The following is a 23774-nucleotide window of genomic DNA, read 5'->3' as shown; positions in this document are numbered from 1 at the left end:
ATTGTTTACTTCAAGAATATTCTCTTCTATTTTCAGTTCTGCTGTAAATACAAATGCAAAAACTGAAATAAAAAGATTTACTATGCAAGCCCCAAACAGAATTAATTAGATTTTCTCTACTAAGTCAGGAAGCATTTTTTCCCCTGCAAATAAGAAAAAGACAGCCCACGAGGGTTCAGATCCCCATACTGGACAGCTAACAAAAAAAAAAAAAAGAAGAGTGTATTAATCTATTTATGTTGCTTATAGTTTCTGACGCTGGGAAGTCCAAAGTCCATCTGGTGGTAACAGTGACCCAGGGGTCTCACACTACAAGATGGTGGAAGCAGAGAGAGCAGAAAGAGCAAGAGAGAAAGACAGACTCTCTTTTTCTTTTAAAGGTAGCCCTTAGAACCACACCCTTGACCACCATTTTTAATCCATTCTCTACTGCATGGTCCTGCAATCCAATCACCTCTTCAAGGCTCCACCTTTCAACTACCATAATAGGATTTCCCACCCTCTTAACAGTCATAGTGGGGACTAAGTTTCTAATACATAAAACTTGGGGAACATAATTCAAGCTTTGGTGAGTTTTGGGGGAACATAATTCAATCCACTACAAAGAGAAAAGAAAAAGCAGGATTGTCATATACTCTGATTTACTTTTCAGGTCATCCTTTAGATAGTTTTCTTCTGCCCACTTGCTATGGGTCAAATGTGTCTCCCAAAAGTTCATGTGCTGGAAACTTGATCCCCACTGCAACAGTGTAGAGAGTGGGAAATCCAATTATGGTATTTGAAATGTAGGGCCTTTAAGAGATTGGATCTGGAGGATGGTGCCCTCATGCATGGATTCATCCATTCATAGAGTAATGGGTTGATGGTTTAATGGGTGGCCATAGGCGTGGTTCTGATGGCTTTATAAGGAGAGCAAGTGAGAAGGTTAGCTTTCTTATTCATGCCACTTTTTCTTGCAATATGATACCCTGAGTTGCTACAGAAGAAGGCCCTCACCAGATGTGTTCCCTGGACCTTGGACTTCCCAGACTCCAAAACTTTAAGAAATACGTTTCATTTATTTATAAATTACTCAGTTTCAGGTATTCTTTTATAAGTAACAGCAACAACTCATACACCATTCTATTTTTTTAATTTTTTTCCTCTTATTTATGTTTTTTTAATTGTTATTGAATCATAAGTGATTATACTATTTTGGGGGTTCAATGTTGACATATGTTGATCAAATCAATATTACTAGCATATATATTGTTACAAATCATAATTGTTCTTTATGCCCCTTGTCCAATCTCTCCCTATTCCCCTCTCCTTCCCCCCTCCCACATCTGATAACCCTAGATTTCCTCTCTCCTTCTGAAAAAGTAATGGTTACTCTGTTGCTTGGTTGCCTAGATGATCTGTCCAATGCTGAGAGGTGTATTCAGGTCCCCCGATATTATCATAGAGCAGATGCTTCTTCTGTTACTCTGGAATGGGCTTTGTGGAGAGAGACATCCTCTTTTTTTCTTTGGTCTCTACTGGTGACTCCCTGTGTCAATGCACTCCAGTGGCTGGCGGGCCATCTGTGTGGTGGTTGTGGCTTCTAGCCGCTTTTGCGGCAGCTGTGATTATTGTGGTGGCTGTGGTGGGCCACCCACATGGAGGTGACGTTTCTGGCATGCTCCTTGGTGCTGGCAATGTGCCTGGTTGTGGGAGGGGGGTGTCTGGTCGCTGGCTCCATACCTCAGGTCCCTGGGTGCGCCCCGAGGTGCTGGCAGTATGCCTGGTTGTGGGAAGGGGGTCTGGTCCCCGGCTCCATACCTCAGGTCCCCAGGCTGGCCCCAAGTAGCTGGCAGTATGACTGGGCCGGAACTAATTTTTTGTGCTTTGCTTACTTCTAAAATGGGGGAACTTCCTGTGGGGACCAGTACTTGAGCTGTGTGGTTTAGCTAAATTGCTGTTTTGCTGCTGATTCCCTAGGGAGGGCTTTTTGTGCAGCTCAGGTTTTAATGGTTGACCTTACAAGTACTTCTGGCTCTCCAGAGACCTGGTGCACCTGGACTTTGTAGAAACTCTGATCTGGGCCTGAGTTTTTTCATCAAACTGCACCCCAAGCAATTCTATATTCCTGACCAGTCTCCTCTGAGTGGTACTTCACTGACTGGGAGGCAGATCAGCTGTCCTTGCTCTGCCCCAGTGTTCCCTCAATGGGCCCGTCTCCCCCACCACCCGTGCTACAAACACCTCCCATGGGACAGGCCATGTGCAGGTCCCTTGCAATGACTCACTGGCCTCTGAGTGGCTCCTTTTTTCCAGTTGTTGTGGCTCCTTGGTCCTATGTGGGTCCACAGGAACCCCATGAGTGGTCCTGCTAGCCTGGGGGCCACCAAGGCCCTCCTCTCCCCTGCTGCCTCCAAGCAACTTCATCCGCCTCATACATCATTTTAATAAACAGGTGGCATATTATACAAGGAAAATTCTGTACTCAAGCATATATGACTTTACCATTCTGAGTAATAAAGCCTCCCATACCATTCATTCTCTATCTAATACATTTAAGAGAAATCTATTGAAAAATAATTGTCACATTTGGGCTCTAGTTATAACAAATAATTTAGTATTCATACCTGCACATAAAACCAACAGGACTGAAAGATCCTTATAGTCAAGTGCTGTCCTAACAATGATTTTGTACAAGGTAAAACTTAACCCAGGTTGCCAATAATGCTTCAATAACTATTTGGTGAGAGGCTGACAATTTATATAGTTCAAAAGCAAAAGCAAAAGAGTTTTAAAAAGACATAATTTCCCAGAAGTCTATTTGATGGACAATTTCCTCTAAGACCTAAATTATGGGACTTACCTGAGAAAGAATAATTAGCATGTTCTGACATTAATCTGTTTGTATAATTTTGTTTGATTTGGTTTAAAAAAACTTTTTTTGTTTTTGTTTCAGTTTGTATAATTTTGATACAGCAAAAACGTAAGGAAATTAAGAAATCAGGGCATGCTCAAGACTTTGGAACAATATTTTATAGTTTTCAGTTACATGCCTATAAATTGTCTTTCCCTCGTTTTTACCAGCACCTATCACAGATTTCAAATAGGGAAAACAAAAACTAGGGTACAGAAATATTCAACTTTCCTTTAATCCCTACTAAGAAAAAAAGTAAACATTTATGACTTTTTCTTCAAATCAACCTCAATAGAAGAGGTTAACCCTCTAAGACAGTAAATACTGGGTTATATTTAAGCCAATCTCCTTTTCCCTTTTGCAAACAGGTACTTTTCCTTGTAACAGAGTGAAAGACACCAGGTCTGATCGCAAAAATTATTTATATACTATACATTTGCAGACTTCTACCCAGTTACTAAAAAGCATAACTGTTTGCTAATGAGGAAAAGAGATCTGCCTGTTTGTTAGTAATGGGTAGCCAGCATAAAGCTCAAAATAAGAAAAAGCAGGCCCATGATATATATATACCCTGGTTTGTCTTTCAGTTCCTCCTTTGGGTAGTTCTCTTCTGCCCATTTTAATAAACATGCAGCACATCTGCGGATTTGTAAATTTCTCTGAAAGCTGACATGAAGGATATAAAAGTAATGGAAACATGCACATTTTATAAAAGTTGAACATTCGGGCCAGCCCATGGCTCACTCGTGAGAGTGCGGTGCTGTTAACACCAGGGCCGTGGGTTCGGATCCCATATAGGGATGGCCGGTTGGCTCACTGGCTGAGCGTGGTGCTGACGACACCAAGTCAAGGGTTAAGATCCCCTTACCAGTCATCTTTTTAAAAAAATAAATAAATAAATAAATAAAATAAAAGTTGAACATTCACTATGAAAAAGGAAGGAAGAATCCAGAATTAAGAAACCTATCTTCCCTAGAAATGGTAAGCAAAGCCCACATCATATGAATATAAATTAATCTAGAAAGAAGAAAATTTAAGGCTAATCTAATAAATTCAATTATCAACTTTAATTTTAAAAAAGATCATCATAAGATATTTTGCAAATGCAACTGAGGTTCTTCATTTTCTTGATGCTTTTGATGATCCTCCCAAAATAAACCTTGGAGTTTCTACTTTCATTGTTCTGGGTGTGTACATTAATTTAGAATTAACTAATAGAGCGTTTCACACATAGTAGAGACTCAGAAATACTTGCTACATGAGCTAGGACACTAGTAACCAATGAAATTAACCTTGTACTAAACTAGTTATCAATAATTATTCATTCCTTAGAGAGCTTATCTACTTTTAATATTTCTATGCAAATAACTACTTAGGAGTAAAAGTTCTTCCACTTACTAGCTATGTAACCTTGGCCAACTCATTTTGGTTTCTGTTTTCTTCAACTGTAAGTAAGGATAACAATGCCCTACCTTTCTACAACAGTTGTTAGGATTACATAACCTTTTTTTTTTTTTTTGGTTTTATTTTGGCAGCTGGCTGGGATGGGAATCCAAACCTGTGACCTTGGTATTAGAAGGCTGTATTCTAACCAACTGAGCTAACTGGCCAGCTCAAGAGTTTTAGGATTAAATGTGATAATAGAAGTGAAAACATTCTGAATACTACAAAGACAATTATCACATTTCCAAAACTTCATATACCTCAGGACTGGCTGGATGTGACCCTTATATATTTTGGCAACTTAAGCTGGACGCACCTAAAACCAAATACATAATTTGACTCCCAAAATCTGTTTCTCCTCCAGACTTTTCACAATTTCAAATCTGGATGGCTGCGGTCAATTTTTACTTCTTTCCCTCACTACCACTCTCCATCCAATCATTCACCAAGTTCTATCAATCTTCCTCTAAAGTTTCCTTCTTTACACTTTATTATCTTTTGACTAAGTATTGTAATTAATCTGGCAGCTGTCTCTTTTCCCCCCAACAATCAAGTCAAATTCGTTTGATTAAATCAAAAAAGTCTCAGCCTTTCAGTTTTAGAAACAAACTTTTAATTGCCTGCTAGTCAAATCTGTCTCAATAGCAGATGACAATCTAGAGTTCATTATATTAAAAACTGTGGTAGGTACCGTCTGGCATGGCTCCCATTAATTCCCACCTCCTGATATTCACATCCTTGTACAGAACTTGCTTCTAACGAACACCGAAAAGTGATGTGAATTCACTTCCATGCGTAGATTACAAAAGACTATGACTTCCTTCTACCTGGCACTTTCTTGCCTTCTCACTTCCTCACTGTGATGAAATAAGCTGCCAAGTTTTAAGATGCTTTGTGGAGAGGCCCATGTGGCCAGGAACCAAATGAGGCCTCCAACCATCAGTTCATGAGGAACGGAGGTCTTTGTCCAAAAAGAACTGTGCAAACAGTTTTGTGAGTGGACCAGGAAGTGGATCCTTCCCAGTTGAGCCTTGAGATGACTACACCCTTGTGAAAGACCCAGAATACCCAGCTAGCTGCACCAAGAATCCTGATCCACAGACACTGTGAAATAATAAATATTGCTGTTTTATTACACTAAATTTGGGGGTAATTTGTAACATGGTAATAAATACACATCATATGTCAAAATAAATTCCAGGTAGATTAAAAAGTTAAATATAAAACTACCACTCATTTTTAAAATACAAGAAAACAAGCATTTATAAAAATAACCTTTTATAGGGCCGGCCCGTGGCTCACTTGGGAGAGTGTGCTGCTGATAATGCCAAGGCCACGGGTTCGGATCCTTATATAGGGATGGCTGGTTAGCTCCCTTGGGAGAGCGTGGTGCTGACAACACCAAGTCAAGGGTTATGATCCCTTACCGGTCATCCTTTAAAAAAAAAAAAACTTTTTATGATTAGAAGTGAAAGGAAAAAACAAGAGTAAGAGTTCTGACTTATAGAAGTTTTCTGTATGTCAGAAAAAATGTAATAAATTAAAATATGAAGACTAGGAAAATCTTTTCAGGCAATATAACAAAGAATTTAACTATACAAAATTAAGGCTGGCCAGTGGGCTCAGTTGCTGAGAGCATGGTACTGTAACACCAAGGTCAAAGGGTTCAGATCCCTGTACTGGCCAGCCAACAAAAGTAAATAAGTAAATAAATAAATGTACTGCATGTACTTATATATCTATTAAATAAAGAACTAATATAGTAAAGGGCCACAAAAAATGTTTACATTGTGTAATGATAAAATTAAAATAAATAAATAAATAAATAAAAATGTAAAAAAAAAAAATAGAATCATAGGTGACAGAAACAAAAAACAAAACAAAGAAAGAACTAATATAAATTTCTCCAGAACTATAGTCAAGAAACCAAGGAAAGATAGTGCCTTCAGGGAGGGAAACTGGGTGGCTGGGACAAGTATGTAAGGGAAACATTTTACTATACCTTTTTACCTATTCAAATAATAGATCAACAAAATATTTTAAAAGTAATATTAATACTTTAAAATGTTAATATATATTTTAAAAAGAGATCTCAAGCACATTAACAATAAAAATATTAAGAGCTAATAGGAAAGCAAATAAAACATATATTTCACAAAAGAAAAAAACATAATTAATCATAAAGAAAAATGAAGCCAAAATGAATGAGACCTAACTGTAAGTGCTAAAATATAAAACTCTTAGGCAAAAACAGGCATAGATCTTTGTCACCTTGAACTTGGCAATGGTTTCTCAGATGTGTCATAAAACTATAAGCAACAGAAGAAAAGAATGACTGGACTTCATGAAAATTAAAAACTTATGTGCCAGTTAGCTCAGTTGGTTAGAACATGGTGCTGGTAATACCAAGGTCAATGGTTTCCAAAACACCAAAACAAAAAAAGAAAAAACCAACAAAAAACCTTTTGTGCTGCAAACAATACCATCAAGAAAGTGAAAAGACAAATCATAGTACAGGAGAAAATATCTGCAAATCATATATCTGATAAGGGAATTGTATTCATAATATATTTTTTAAAAACTCTTACAACTCAATAAAAAAAGATAAGTAACCTAATTTAAAAATGGGCAAAAAGGCCAGCCCATGGCTCACTTGGGAGAATGTGGTACTGATAATACCAAGGCCACGGGTTCGGATCCCTATATAGGGATGGCCAGTTAGCTCACTTGGGAGTGTGGTGCTGATAACACCAAGTCAAGGGTTAAGATCCCCTTACTGGTCATTTAAAAAAAAAAAAATGGGCAAAGGTTCTATGATACACAAATGGCCAGTAAGTACATGAAAAGATGCTCAACATCACTAGCCATCAGAGAAATACAAATCAAAACCACATGAGATACTACTTCACACCCAATAGGATGGCTAAAATCAAAAAGACAGACAATAACAAGTGTTGATAAGAATGTAGAGAAATTGCAATCCTTTAGCACTGGTGCTGAGAATGTAAAACGTAAAATGTAGAATGTAAAATGTTGCAGTCACTTTGAAAAACAGTCTGGCAGTTCCTCAAAAAGTAAGTTTCCTGGGCCAGCCCGTGGCTCACTTGGGAGAGTGTGGTGCTGATAACACCAAGGCCGTGGGTTCAGATCCCTATATAGGGATGGCCGGTTAGCTCACTTGGGAGAGTGTGGTGCTGACAACACCAAGTCAAGGGTTAAGATCCCCTTACCGGTCATCTTTTTAGAAAAAAAAAAAAAAAGTAAGTTTCCTCATAAAGTTACCCTATCACCCAGCAATTCCACTTCTGTGTATATACCCAAAAATGAAAACATATGTCCACACAAAAACTTGAACACAACGTTCATAGCAGCATTATTCATAACAGCCACAAAATGGAAACAACCCGAAAGTTCATCAACTGGAGGATGAATAAACAAAATGTGGTACATTCATATAATGAAATATTATTTGGCCACAAAAAGAAGTGAAGTAATGATACATGCTACAATATTAATATTCAATATTAATGAATCTTGAAAATATTACACCAATTAAATTTCTAAGTCTGCAAAGCCAAAGCCCGGGTTCTGAACCAGAGTCCTCACTATGTTTTGACAATCCATAAAACAAATTACAGTAAAGATTAGAGTTAAAAGTAGTGATGGGATGGATATCTGACAGAAATGATCAGGTAGGCAGTTGGATAGATACATGGCTCTGGAATGCCAGAAAGAGGTTTCCTGGCCCAAGAATCTGAGGCTATGGGAGAGAATGAGATAAACCAGAAAGCTCGTAGTGTAGGAGAAGACAGTGGAGTATCACATCAGTTTTAAAAGAAAGAGCCAACCAATGAAACTGAGAAAGGAACAGTGAAAAGAGTAAAGAGGGAAAGTAGCAGTGTCAAAAAAGTCAAAAAAAGAATTCTAGGCTGGCCAGTTATTCAGATGGTTACAGGATGGTGTTACAACACTGCAGTCAAGGGTTTGGATTCCCTGCACCGGCCAGCTGCTAAAAAAAACCCAAAAACCAATTCTAACAGTATAGACTTATAGAGAAATCAATCGGAATAAGAACCCAAAAGCTCATTGTTTTTCATTCATATTCTTGGTGAGGACAGAGCCAAATGCCATGGGTTGTGCAATAAAAGAGAGATGAGGAAATGGAGGCAATGAAAATAAATTGCTTTCAAGAGGAAAGGATTAAGCTGGCTTTTGTTATTATTATTGTTGTTTTTGTTTTTAAAGTCTTCAGCCTTTGAACCTCAGAATAAAAAGCCAGGGAAGAAGGAGAAATACAGGACAATGGGAAAAACTGCTTGACCAATGTCTTGGAGGACAAAGGGATCAATTAGATTGACAGCAGGGTTGAAGAATTAGCCTTGGGCAAGCCACATTAAATTAAAAAAATATGTCAGGATGTAAATGTAGTAATGCCTTACTTATCCTCATCCTTGGGGAAGAGTTCTACATTAAGTGAATTTTCCAGACACGCATCTTTTTTTTTTTTTTTTTAAAGATGACCGGTAAGGGGATCTCAACCCTTGGCTTTGTGTTGTCAACACCACGCTCAGCCAGTGAGCTAACCAGCCATCCCTATATAGGATCCGAACCCGTGGCCTTGGTGTTATCAGCACCGCACTCTCCCGAGTGAGCCATGGGCTGGCCCATCTTTTTTTTTTTTTTTTTAATTTTTAGCTATTTTCCTTGAAATTGTTCATCGCTGTATCGTACAGTTCTTTGTCTTCTTAAATAGAGTGTGCTTTCCTGCATGACTTAAGCTCACTGTGGCTATGATTATTGTACTAGGAAGTAATAGAGCTGAGTCTGCATGTTAATTTTTTTTTTTTTTTTTTTTTTTTTAAAGATGACCGATAAGGGGATCTTAACCCTTGACTTGGTGTTGTCAACACCACGCTCTCCCAAGTGAGCAACCGGCCATCCCTATATAGAGATCCGAACTCGGCCTTGGTGTTATGAGCACCAAACTCTCCCAAGTGAGCCATGGGCTGGCCCTAGCATGTTAATTTTTTAAAAATCTTTGAATGTTCTACATTGTAAGTTGCCATTTTCTCTGTTACAGTTCCTCTAATGACCTTTTCTATTTATGCTGCCAACAGATCCTAGTTTGAAAATTATATAGCCATTAAATATACCCTAAATATGAGATAATAGGGATCTGAATGAAAGTTTGCTTTATGACAACTCTCCCCAGTGTTAAGAAATGTTTCATTTTTCAATTTAACTGACACTGGGTTTTAAAGAGTTGAGGATAGCAGAAGACTGACCTCTGAATTTTGCTTTACTTGCTTCTTTAAGTTATAGCAGAATATTCCTGCCAAGTGATTCATAATCTTACAGTTAGTCTTAGACCACACACACAAAAGGATCATTTCCAAAGTGAGCGAAGACATTTCACATTAATTAAATATACTTTCCTGTCCTACAATCATTTACCAATAAAATTATAATCATCTACACTTTTTGTTTCTATATGTTATTACAGTTATGCATATTTCACATATATGGGTATTATTCATAATAAATGTATATCCTTCACAAAATCTTGGCTTTAACTGCTTCCAAGTTTCACACAAATTTCACAAACATAAATAGTACAAGGGCTAAAAAGGACTAGAGTTAGGCACACAGACAGTCAGTTAACCAAAACTTAAGAATTCATCCCTTTAGTTCCAATACCATTGGATGTCCTGATTTCTTTCATTCTTAAGATTCTGGATAGTTATTTCTCCTATGCTTTAGTCATCAAAAAACAAAAGCAAATCAAAATTCTGTTGCTTCTCCAATATTCTCTTCCTGTTTCTTAAGTTTTCATTCATATTAATGAAAACTAACAAATATACAATTTCTCATCAAGACAGAGAGCATTTAAGAGGGCTGATCAACTGAAACATCTCCAGGCTCAGGTTTAGAGTATGAGGCACCAGTATCTGTATCTTTGCCCTACTACTCAAATTACTTATGTACATCCCCCTTTCTAAGTCACCAACACCCTGAGGGCAAGAATCTTTTCTGATTCAATTACTCCAATCACTAGACAAATAAGTTTTGAGCGCCTAGTATTTGCCAGCCTCAGGACAGAGCAGAGTTAAACAGTTCCTGCCCTGCCCTGGAAAGTCTATCAAAGAAGGCAGGCTTGTAAACAAATTACAACACAGGCAAAAAACAGAAGTGAACTCAAAATTAAATCAGAGGAGAGGACGTTCAGGAATACATTTCTGTATTCCCCCAAACGCCCTCAATAAATACCTGTTGGATGAATGAATAAATGAATTAAACCTTGCTAATGAAAAGTGAGATCCCAGGTCCAAACGAGATGTATCAGCTGCTTCTGGAAGTCAGTGAGTTAACTTTACCTTTCAATAACTGCAGGATTGCACACTCCAGCATACTCACGTCCACCTCCACCCCAGAAAATCACCATGCAGAAAGGACCATACCTGTACTGCCAGCCTTTTGCACTGCCACCGCGGCTGCTGCTGCTGATTCCACCCCCACAACTGCTGTGGCTACTGTTCTTGTTCGGGGGCACCGCTGTGCCCAGGCCCTCCGGCTTTCCTTCGCTCTCTGAGACTTTCATTGTTGACACTGGTTCACCCCCCTGCATCTTAACTCCAAAGTCCATTTGCCCTTCTTGGGCTGGAGAGAACAACTCTGTAGTTTTGTAGGTGGTTTTTGTTTTGTTTTGTTTTTAAGATTTAACCTGAATGTGATTCCAGTTGCTAAAAAAGACGGCGCCTGGAGCGGCAACCGTCAAATGGTCCAGGAAAGGAAGATTCCCACTGAAGTTAAACTTTGAAAAAGGCAGGGATAGCGATGAGGACAGATATTCTCCAGATATATACTTGTGTATATTCTTCCTGGCAAAAGCAAGGAAGAGAAATCACCCAGCTAGAGAGCTTAGTGATATATTCAAGGGAGAAGCAGAAGGAGTGTGGGGAGGTCGCGGACTCTCTAGCCAAGAGGGCTGGGCAAAGGACAGAGGACCAGGGACAGGGGACCCGCGGCCTGACCTCTGGGCTGAGGGGCTGACCCGTCGCGCTCCCTCTTCTGCTCTTCCAGCCAGTTCTCAGAGGGAGGGTCCAGTCCAGCTCGCTCAGCGGTTCCCGCCGCAGCCCCCGAGACTCCGAGAGCCGGGGTCAGCGCGCGCGCAGCCCGGGAGAAGGGCCGGAGAAGGAGGCCGCCGGGGGCGGGACGCCGGCTCCCAGGGCCGCCTCTTCTCGGGCCAGAGGCGAGCCGCTCGGGGCGACTTCGTCCACCGCCCCTGGCCCTGGGCCCTCGACTGGATTCCAAGGAGCAGGCGAGTTTCTCGCTCTCTCTCTAGCCCCAAGCGTGAATACCAGGGCCGCGGGGCCGCCCCACCCACAACCCACAGCGGGTCATCCACCCGCCTGCTCTCTCCCCGCCTTCCCTTCCGGAGTAGTGCGGCTCACTTCCCCCCGAGCCGAAGCGCCCTTCGCCATCTTGAATTAGGGCAGCTCGGCCCTGAAGCAGGCGGAGCCTACGGGGGTGGGGGTGTCGCGGCGGCTGATGAACTGGAGCGGGACAGCTCGGCAGGGGAACGAGGAAGACAGACCATTAAGGAAGGTAAAACGAAAGAGACAGCGGACAGCGGTATTTCCTTTGTGGAGTGACTTCCGGCCTTGAGGGCCCATTCCAGAAATTTTAGGAAGAAAGCTTAGAAAAGCGAGAAACTGCAAAAATGAAACATGAAACTCGTTGTAGTCATTTCGCCAAAAAAAAAAAAACCATGACATTGGAGTGTGGCACGCCGGTGTTATAAATGAAAAGGAAGCTGTCAAGTAAATTAGAGCTCTCAGAGGGCCGGCCCGGGGCTCACTTGGGAGAGTGCGGTGCTGATAACACCAAGGCCACGGGTTCGGATCCTATATAGGGATGGCCGGTTCGTTCACCGGCTGAGCGTGGCGCTGACAACACCAAGTCAAGGGTTAAGATCCCCTTACCAGTTATCTAAAAAAAAAAAAAAGATGAGGAAGCTAAGAGAAACACAATCTTCACTTATTCTGAAAAAATGAGAGATCTGAGAGCCTGGCACCTGGAGCATGACAGGGACAGTGATGTGAAGTGAGAATGAAGAGGGAGGCAGAGGAATTTGAATTTTATTGTAAATGCAATGGAACGTCTCTGCAGGTTTTAATTAGAGGAGTGTTATGATCTGATTTATATTTTTTAAAGACCCTTCTTGTCTTTTCAACAGATGGTGCTGGAATAACTGGATAGCCACATGTAAAAAAATTAAGTTGGACCTCTACCTCACAAAAATTAACTCAAAATGAACCAAAGACGTGAATGTAAGAGTTAAAACTATAAAACTCTTGGAAGAAAAATAGAAAATAATATTAAATCTCCTTGACCTGGGACTAGGAAAAGCTCTCTTAGATATGACATCAGAATACAAGCAACAAAAGAAAAAATACATAGATTGGGTTTTATGAAAATTGAAAACTTCTGTGCTGCAAACAATATGTATTAGTCCATTCCTGTTGCATACAACAAAATATCTGGAACTAGGTGATTTATAAGAAAATGGAATTTACTGCTTACAGTTTTAGAGGCTGGGAAGTCCACAGTCCAGGCAAAACAGGCGGTGAAGACTTGGTGACAGTGATGCGCAGGAGTCTCACATAGCAGAAAATGGTGAAGCAGAGAGAGAGAGACTCTCATGTGCTCTCTTTTTAAAGTGCTCAGAACCACACCCCTGACCACCATTTTTAATCCATCCACTGTGGCAGGGTCCTACAATCTAATCACCTCTTGAAGGCCCAACTTTCAGTTACCATAATAGGATTTCCCACCCTCAACAGTGACAGTGGGAATTAAGCTTCTAATATATGAATACTGGGGGATACAATTCAATCATTCCTCAGCACAATACTATCAAGAAAGTGAAAAGACTTCATTCGCAACTTCTTGGGTAAAAAAAAAGTAAAAAGACAACCATAGAATGGGAGAAAATATTTGCAATAAGAGACTTATACTCAGAATAAAAAACTCTTACAACTCAGTAATAAAAAGATAACCCAATTTAAAAATGGGCAAAGGATCCAAATAGACATTACTCCAAAGAATATATACAAAAGGTCCATAAGTACAGTAAGAGATTTTTAATATCATTAGTCATCAAGGAAATACAAATTAAAATCACAATGAGATGCCACTCCACACTCACTAGAGTGGCTATAATAAAAAAGATATACAATAACCAATGTTAATGAGGATATGGAGAAATTGTAACTTTCATATACTGCTGGCAAAAATGTAAATGTGATATGTTCATACAATGGAATATTATTTGGCCATAAAAAGGAATAAAGTCCTGATACATGCTACAACGGAAATGGACTTTGAAAACATTATTCTAAGTAAAAGAAGCAAAACACAAAAAGTCACATATTATATGTTTCCATTTACATGAAATGCCCAGAATAGGCAAATCCATAGAGATAGAAAGTAGATTAGTGATTACCAGGGGCTAGGAGAAAGAGGGAATTCTCATAGGTATGGGATTTGGGGAGGAAATAATGAAAATGTTCTAAAATTAGATAATGGTGATGGTCGTACAAACTTGTGAATATACTAAAATCCACTTATTTTACACTTTAAATGGGTTTGTTTGTGGTAAGTGAATTATATTGCAACAAAGCTATTTTTAAAAAAACAAATTCCCTAGCTGTCACATAGAGAATTAATTTTAGTGGGAGAAAAAGAGGAAGCAAGGAGAATGTTAGGAGGCTATTATAAGAAATGAGGTCAGAAATAGTAATGACTTGGACTAGAGTGATGGCAGTGGAGACAGACAGAAGTAAATGGATCCAACTTATCTGGGATGGGGCTATACTACTGCAAATGAATTGAATTTGCAATAGTGCAATACTGTTTTTGCAGGCCTCACCACTTCCAGTCGGCCTACGCTTGTCACAGATGACAACTCTGTTCGTGCCCATTTGAACCTCAGAATCATTAAAAGACCTTTCATTATTTTTGGAATAAATCCAAACTCCTCTGTCCAAGAAAAAATGGTATGGAGACTATTATTATTTTTTTATTTTTTATTTTTTATTTTATTTTATTTTATTTTATTTTTTAAATTTTATTTTGTCGATATACACTGTGGCTGATTATTGCTCCCCATCACCAAAACCTCCCTCCCTTCTCCCTCCCCCCCTCCCCCCCAACAATGTCCTTTCTGTTTGCTTGTCGTATCAACTTCAAATAATTGTGGTTGTTATATCTTCTTCCCCCCCCCCGGTTTGTGAGTGTGTGTGTGTGTGTGTGTGTGTGTGTGTGTGAATTTATATATTAATTTTTAGCTCCCACCAATAAGTGAGAACATGTGGTATTTCTCTTTCTGTGCCTGACTTGTTTCACTTAATATAATTCTCTCAAGGTCCATCCATGTTGTTGCAAATGGCAGTATTTCATTCGTTTTTATAGCTGAGTAGTATTCCATTGTGTAGATGTACCACATTTTCCGTATCCACTCATCTGATGATGGGCATTTGGGCTGGTTCCAACTCTTGGCTATTGTAAAGAGTGCTGCGATAAACATTGGGAAACAGGTATACCTTCGACTTGATGATTTCCATTCCTCTGGGTATATTCCCAACAGTGGGATAGCTGGGTCGTATGGTAGATCTATCTGCAATTGTTTGAGGAACCTCCATACCATTTTCCATAGAGGCTGCACCAGTATGGAGACTATTATAATAGCAACTGTAATAGAGGCTATGGGATTTGGAGTTATCTTTTTATACTCCAATCCTGAGTGAGATAAGATATATATAAATATATATAATTAGTGAGATCAGCAAGCCACAGAAGTAACCCCCCATAATCCATGATGATCCAATCAAGGAAAAGAAGAAACCTTAATTGGAGTAATGGCAGGTGTTATGGAGGTACATGACAACCCAAGGACAAGGGACAACATAAGATCTTCAGCTTTAGAGACCCAGAAACTATTTTGTCATTGCTCTCAGTGGTGATGACACTTAGGGACTGGCTGATGCTAGATAGACTCACAACAGACTGATGTAACAACTGGAAAGACAGGTGCCAATTAGTAATAAAAAATATGATCCAGGGCCGGCCCCATGGCTCACTTGGGAGAGTGTGGCGCTGGTAGTGCCAAGGCCATGGGTTTGGATCCTATATGGGGATGGCCAGTGCGCTCACTGGCTGAGCGTGGTGCAAACAACACCATGCCGAGGGTTGTGATCCCCTTACCGGTCAAAAAAAAAAATGATCCAGAGTACTCAAGTTTGAGTGTTATCACATTCTGTGTAAGAAACGCAACAGGATAAACAAAATTATTAGCAGAAGGTTGCATTATGCTCATGGAATCAGAGACAAGGGAATTGGATCGATAGATGTTTTATTTTGTTAAAGCAAAAACTTTTGGGGCTGGCCCATGGCTCACTCGGGAGAGTGCGGTGCTGATAACACCAAGGCCACAGGTTCGGATCCTTGAAGAAAGCTGATGGTGTATGAAAAAAAACAAAACAAAACTTTTTTTAGTGTGCAATAGGGTCTAAGTTAAACTGAGCAGGTACCTCTCTTTGGTAAAGCCCCTCAAAATTTAGATAAAAGTAAGCTATGGCCTGAGCCCTAAATATAAAGTGATTTGAGGGCCAGCCCATGGCTCACTTGGGAGAGTGTGGTGCTGATAACACCAAGGTCACAGGTTCGGATCCCTATATAGGGATGGCCAGTTAGCTCACTTGCAAGAGCATGGTGCTGACAACACCAAGTCAAGGATTAAGATCCCCTTACCAGTCATCTTTAAAAAAAAAAATGATTTGGCTGGGAACTGGACTCTCCAATTAAGGAACAGGTTGACAACAAGATATCAAAGAAGGCATCTGGGCAACAGGGATGTAACCTAGTCAAAAGGGAGAGCCATAAATCAGGCCACTAGAATCAAAGGATCAAAGACATTATCTTGACATGTGTTCTTAAGATGTTTTTTTTACAGGGACTCAGACCTAACTTTCCCAGGTAATGGAATTGTTACTGGACCAGGTTCTTGGGTCTCAAAGTTGTACAAATGAACAGTGCACCCACCAGTAAAGCAAGCAATGCTTTATTTAAAGAAAAGAAAGCTTATGCACAAGAGAGGTAGTTATAGGGAAGCTAGTCCCCTGAGGGGAGCTGTTCAGGGTCCTTTATACAGCAGGGGGTGAGGGCGATCATCATCATTCCGTGCCTCTGGAGGTGGTCCATTATGTTCTTCCTGGTTGTGGTATGGGCGCATGTGCAGTTAGGGCTTTGGTCCTTGCACCTGCTCAGTAGGTCCAAGGTGGTGGTTTTGCTCACTACTGCCACCCCAGGAGTGTTGTTGTAGTGGTTACCTTGAAGCTTTGTGCGCATGGAGGAGTTGGGCTAACTGCCTGGGGGGAAGTTTGTGATTTTAAAAAGCTGTTAATCTCAGTTTATGAAAATAGCTTAGCTGGGTGTGCTTGATTGTTTGGAAATAGGGGTGAAGGGCTGAGGTGAGGGGCCATGTCCCATCCCTATCCTGTCTCATTCCCCACTGAGAGATTTTATCCTCCTTATTCTTAAGGAGAAAGGAGCTAGCAATCTCATTCTTCTGAAACTGCTTCCTGCTAGCCATGGGTATAGTCCCTGCCTCATTTCAGAGGTGTAAAAATCACTCAATGACTGATCCAGTGATTGATAAGGGCTTGGTTCCTCTTGGGAGAGGATGGGTTGGAATCCTTGCACCACCATCATCTTGATGTGGAACTGTAGTAACCTGGAAGATACAAAGTTTGCTAACAGATTAAAGTGACAGGGCTAGAATCTAATAATAGGTATATCATAGTTTTCTTCTGAAATATAATTTTCTCTCTCCAAGTTTCCCACTTTTACCAAAAGTATTTGTGACAAAACTAACTTATTTGCAAAATAAGTTTAGTTTCTGGCCAGATTATTTGCATAAAGGGCAGCAAGAATGATTTATCATAAGGCTCTTTCTGAATTGGCTTAGGAATCTCAGATTAGACCATCAAAAGCCTCTCTGGTCTTAGGAAGCCAAGCCAAGGATTTGACTCACTCTCTGATTACCTGTAGGAGTTGGGTGAATTCCTCTCTTCTCGAGGTCCCCAAGTTATCAAAGTTCTGGCCTGTCAGAAAGTTGCATTCTTTACTTACCACAAGGCTAGGAACCTTGTAATCATGTAGACAAGGTCCTAGGTCAGTCTTTCCAAAGGGCTTTTTATTGGCTCCAAAAAAAGGTCACCTCAATCACTTAAAACAGTCTGGTCATATCTGAAAATAGGACATTCCAGTCAAAGCCTTGGTAAAATAACCGGTGTCTACAATTATGTCCTGTTACAAGAAGAACAGATTCTTATTGAATGTATGCAAATAACTATATTGCCATAAAATAAGAATATTCATGAATAGTTTCAAAATCCTGGAGGGATCAAGTAGAGAGAAAAGTAAATGTTTCAAATTTTGCTCATAAATGTATACTTTAGCAAGTTGGTATACCTTAAAAGGTTTTCTTGAATCTGGAAAACAGAACGTTAAAAGAACCAGCAATGTTCAAAATGAAAAAATTGTAAAAACCCACAATTCTTTATCAGTTCATTCAGTTTTATATAATTACTTTTGCTCTGTTTGAGCTTGGTTAGAAGTTTCATGAACCCATCAGTTTCTTTATTAGAATTTTGGAAACTCAGTCCAATGGTATGAACTCAAAGTTACTAGGAATATGTACCTGTCAGAGTTCTTCCCATGAACTTTCTTGAAGATATAACACTTTAAAAACTGAAATTGGGGCTGGCCCATGGCCCACTTGGGAGAGTGTGGTGCTGATAACACCAAGGCCGCAGGTTTGGATCCCTATATAGGGATGGCCGGTTAGCTCACTTGGGAGAGCGTGGTACTGACAACACCAAGTCAAGGGTTAAGATCACCTTACTGGTCATCTTTTAAAACAAACAAACAACTGCAACGGCACCAAGGCTCTGCTACTGCTGCCCCAGCCCGTCCTACCTCAGCTTTGGCGCTCCGGTCGCGGGGCCCGGGTTCCTCAGCACACCCAGCTCCAGCCACCACCAGAGTCTTTCCCCAGCCCTTCGATAGCCCCGGCACCAGCCTGGGCCCTTGGTGGGGAGGATGACGGAGCTGCAGTTGGCTCTGCTACTGCGAAGATATCTGGCAGTTGTTCTAGCTTCACTTCCGGTCAAGATGGCGGAATAGACGGTCCCTAGAGTCACTCTCTCCCACAAATCAACTGATTTAAACTATAAAAACATAACATCAAGTGCATACAGAATGGGGAGACGTCCAGCAGGCGAGTAAGAAGCTCCACGGAGACCACATGCCCTGTGGGCCGCAGTCGCAGGATCTGGCAGATAGGCTTCACTGCTGCCACCCGGCTCCATTCCCAGCCCGGCCTAGTGTGCTCGGAGCAGGGAAACGTCTGGCAGGGGAGGCAGGAACTACATGGGGACCACACCGCTGCCGGGGGATCCAGCAGCCCAGCCCAATGCATATGGAGCACAGAGACGTCCAGCAGGGGAGATAGAAGCTCTGTAGAGTCCACACACCCTGTGGGGGGGGCTGCCGCCATGTGATCCAGCAGCAGGTAGGCTTCACTGCCACCACCCGGCTCCATCCCAAGCCTGGCCTAGCGCACACAGAGCAGGGAGACATCCAGCAGGGGAAGGGGAAGCTCCACAGAGACCACACGCTCTGCGGGGCCTCTGCACATCCCAGCAGCCTGGCCCAGAGCACATGGAGGAGGGAGAAGTCCAGCACGGGAGGTGGAAGCTCAGCAGAGAACACACACCCTGCAGTACCACCCCGTGATCCAGCAGCCCGGCAGAGTCCAAGCTGACCAGAGAGGTGGCTCCCCAGAGAGGCCCAAGACACAAGGCAACCACACATGCAAGGCACTAGTGGCCAATTGAGCAGTCACTGAGGTAGCCATACCAAATTGGCAACCACAGCAACATCTTAGTCAGTCAATAGTGTCAAACCTGTGGACTGTGAAACCCCCTGCCACAATGAATAAACATCAAAGAAAAGATACCAGAAATACAAAAAATCAAGAAAGTACACCACCAAAGGATAATAACTCTCAAGTTCTAGATCCTATAAAACAAGAAGCCCTTGAAATGTCTGACAAAGAATTTCGAGTGATAATTCTAAGGAAACTGAATGAGATACAAGAAAACTCAGCTAGACATCATGATGAAATGAGGAAAAGTATACAGGACCTGAAAGAAGAAATGTACAAGGAAATCAATGCCCTGAAAAAAAATGTAGCAGAACTTGCCAAACTCAAGAAGTTATTCAGTAAAATAAAAAACACAACAGAGAGTTTAACCAGCAGGCTTGTGGAAGTTGAAGAGAGAACTTCTGAACTTGAAGATGGGCTGTTTGAAATGACACAAGCAGACAAAAAAAAAAAAGAAAAAGAAAAAAGAATCAAAGCATTGAAGAAAATCTGAAAGAGATATCAGATAACCTTAAGCACTCAAATATCCAAGTCATGGGTATTCCAGAAGGGGAGGAAAAAGGAGATTGCATTGAAAATGTATTCAACAAAAGAGTGGCAGAAAACTTCCCAGGTATAGGAAAAATCACAGATCTTCAGATCCAGGAAGCTCAAAGATCTCCAAATGTATTCAACCCGAAAAGGTCTTCTCCAAGACATGCTATAGTCAAATTGGCAAAACTCAAAGACAAAGAGAGAATCTTAAAAGCTGCAAGAGAGAAGTGTCAAATCACCTATAAGGGAGCCCCAATCAGGCTAACATCAGACTTTTCATCACAAACCCTAAGAGCCAGAAAGGAATGGGATGATATATTCAAAATACGAAAAGACAGAGATTGTCAGCCAAGAATAATCTACCCTGCAAGTCTATCCTTCCGAAATGAAGGGCAAATAGTATATTTCTCAGACAAACAAAAACTGGGGGAGTTCACCACCACACGACCACCCTTAGAAGAAATTCTCAATGGAGTACTGGGTTTGGTGCCTGAAAAATAACTAACACTGCCATAAAAACCCAAGAAAAATCAAAACCCACTAGTAAGTATAATAAGAATGGCATTCATGAAGAGAAAACAAACAAACAAAAATGCTATCTACAACCTAAGGAACCAACAAACGCAGAAAACAAACAGTAAATCAGAAAGCAAGGAACAAAAGACACCTAAGACAGCCAAACAATAATCAAATAAAATGCTAGGAATAAATCAACACCTTTCAATAACAACTCTTAATGTAAAAGGCTTAAATTCCCCAATCAAAAGACACAGACTGGCTGACTGGATTAAAAAGGAGGACCCAACTATATGCTGCCTTCAAGAGACCCACCTCACCCATAAAGACTCACATAGACGAAGAGTGAAAGGATGGAAAAAGATTTACCATGCAAACAGAAAAGAAAAACGAGCTGGAGTAGCTTTTCTTATATCTGACAAAATAGACTTTAAACTAAAAACCATAAAAAGAGACAAAGAGGGACAGTACTTAATGATAAAAGGACTGATCCATCAAGAAGACATAACAATCATAAATACGTACGCACCCAATGTTGGAGCAGCCAGATTTATAAAACAAACTCTATTAGACCTAAAGAAGGAAATAGGCACTAATACCATAATAGCAGGGGACCTGAACACCCCACTGTCAATATTGGACAGATCATCTAGGCAAAGAATCAGCAGAGAAACACAAGATCTAAACAATACTCTAGACCAATTGGACTTGGCAGATATCTACAGAACATTCCACCCAACAACCTCAGAATATTCATTCTTCTCATCAGCACATGGATCATTCTCCAGGATAGATCACATATTAGGTCACAAATCAAGTCTCATCAAATTCAAAAAAATCGGAATTATCCCATGTATTTTCTCAGACCACAATGGATTAAAATTAGAAATCAATAACAAACGAAATTCTGGAAACTATACAAACACATGGAAATTAAACAGCATTCTACTTAATGACATATGAGTCCAAGAATAAATCAAGCAGGAAATCAAAAAATTTATTGAAACTAATGAAAATAATGATACATCACACCAAAACCTGTGGGATACTGCAAAAGCAGTATTAAGGGGGAAATTTATTGCATTAAATGTTCACCTCAGAAGAATGGAAAGATGGCAAGTGAACAACCTAACACTTCACCTTAAAGAACTAGAAAAACAAGAACAATCCAAACCTAAAGTGAGCAGATGGAAAGAAATCATTAGGATCAGAGCAGAACTTAATGAAATTGAAACCCAAAAAACAATACAAAAGATCAATGAATCAAAAAGTTGGTTTTTTGAAAAGATAAATGAAATTAACAAACCATTAGCATGGCTAACAAAAAAAGAAGAGAGAAGATTCAAATAACAAAAATTAGAAATGAAAAAGGTGATATTACAACTGATTCATCTGAAATACAAGGAATCATTCGAGACTACTATAAACAACTATATGTCAACAAATTTGAAAATCTGGAGGAAATGGATAAATTTCTGGACACACACAAGCTCCCAAAACTGGGCCAAGAAGATGTAGAAAATCTGAACAGACCCATAACAATAAAGGAGATTGAAGCTGTTATCAGAAGGCTCTGAACAAAGAAAAGCCCAGGAACAGATGGATTCACAGCAGAATTTTACCAAACATTCAAAGAGGAATTGACACCGATTCTTTACAAACTATTCCAAAAGATTGAAACAGATGCAAATCTCCCAAACTCATTCTATGAAGCAAACATCATCCTGATACCAAAACCAGGTAAAGATATAACCAAAAAAGAAAACTACAGGCCAATATCCTTGATGAATATAGATGCAAAAATCCTCACTAAAATACTAGCAAACAGAATACAGCAACACATACGTAAAATTATTCACCACGATCAAGTGGGATTCATCCCAGGGATGCAAGGTTGGTTCAACATACGCAAATCAATAAATGTGATACACCATATTAATAAAATCAAACACAAGGACCATATGATTATCTCTATAGATGCTGAAAAAGCGTTTGATAAAATTCAACATTCATTCAGGATAAAGACCCTCTATAAGTTAGGCATAGATGGAAAGTATCTCAACATAATTAAAGCCATATATGATAAACCCACTGCCAATATCATCCTGAATGGGGAAAAGCTGAAAGCTTTTCCTTTAAGAACAGGAACTAGACAAGTATGCCCACTCTCACCACTCCTATTCAACATAGTGTTGGAAGTACTAGCCAGAGCAATCAGAGAAGAGAAGGAAATAAAGGGCATCCAGATTGGAAAAGATGAAGTCAAACTGTCCCTGTCTGCAGATGACATGATCCTATATATTGAACAGCCTAAAGCCTCTACAAAAAAAACTCTTGGAGTTGATAAATGATTTCAGCAAAGTAGCAGGATACAAAATCAACACACAAAAATCAGTAGCATTTCTATTCTCCAATAGTGAACATGCAGAACGAGAAATCAAGAAAGCCTGCCCATTTGCAATAGCCTCCAAAAAAATAAAATACTTAGGAATTGAGTTGACCAAGGATGTGAAAAATCTCTATCATGAGAACTACATACCACTGCTGAGAGAAATTAGAGAGGATACAAGAAGATGGAGAGATATCCCATGCTCTTGGATTGGAAGAATCAACATAGTGAAAATGTCCATACTACCCAAAGTGATATAGAAATTCAATGCAATCCCCATCAAAATTCCAATGACATTTTTCTCAGAAATGGAAAGATCCAGACATTTATATGGAATAAAATAAATAAAAAGAAAAATAAAACAAACAAGCAAACAAACAAACAAATAAACAAAAAACTATAATTGCTTGCAAAGAACTTTGAGAAAAGGCATCAAAATGAAGCAAAAAACTGTGGTCATCACAGCTTAAAATGGCCAAAAAGATCTGATGAGAGTTATGCTGTGGTCGAACTGCCCCATGAACACTGAGCCTGACATTAACTGATCCCATTTACTAAATCCCACAACCTGGAGCCACCTCAAGATCCCACCTTCTTCCCCCACAACCTCCTATATTTTGTTTTAGAGCTCCATTTCTCTGTAGATTTTCTCTTCTCTGCAATGGAACTATTTAGTCGACTGAACCCCTTTTTCTTGAACCCCTATTAACCATGCACTTCCTCTATATGTTTTACTTGTTGGAATTTTCACCAAAGACTCTGAGGCCTCATAAGAAACACAGCCATGGTGCACCAACTGACCTATCTGGGGGTCTGCTGCCTTGCTCTAGGAGCCCCAAGAGTCAAATGGCTTTGGAAGTATTTGTTAATTGACTTAGCCCTTAGCTCAGTAACCCAGGTAAGAGACAGAAACTAAATTAAAAGTGACCTGTCTGGGCTGGCCCGTGATTCACTTGGGAGAGTCCGGTGCTGATAACACCAAGGCCATG

General features: G+C 40.1%; 1 protein-coding gene across 3 annotated transcripts in view; it reads right to left on the bottom strand.

The window, feature by feature from the left end:
* Positions 1–11750, bottom strand: part of OSBPL11 (oxysterol binding protein like 11) — a 92999-nt gene extending 81249 nt beyond the window's left edge. For 2 of the 3 annotated variants that reach the window (XM_063099307.1, XM_063099328.1), the window contains exon 1: positions 10795–11750. In XM_063099307.1, coding sequence (XP_062955377.1) covers positions 10795–10979 — 185 coding nt within the window. In that variant the 5' untranslated portion in view covers positions 10980–11750. The remainder of the gene's footprint in view (positions 1–10794) is intronic. The other variant, XM_063099317.1, reaches the window with a different exon arrangement.
* Positions 11751–23774: the final 12024 nt, after the last annotated feature.

Source organism: Cynocephalus volans, chromosome 1, assembly GCF_027409185.1.
Source record: "Cynocephalus volans isolate mCynVol1 chromosome 1, mCynVol1.pri, whole genome shotgun sequence".
Lineage (NCBI taxonomy): Eukaryota > Metazoa > Chordata > Mammalia > Dermoptera > Cynocephalidae > Cynocephalus > Cynocephalus volans.
Note: the sequence above shows the minus strand (reverse complement) of the source record. Positions and strands in the feature narration are given on the sequence as shown.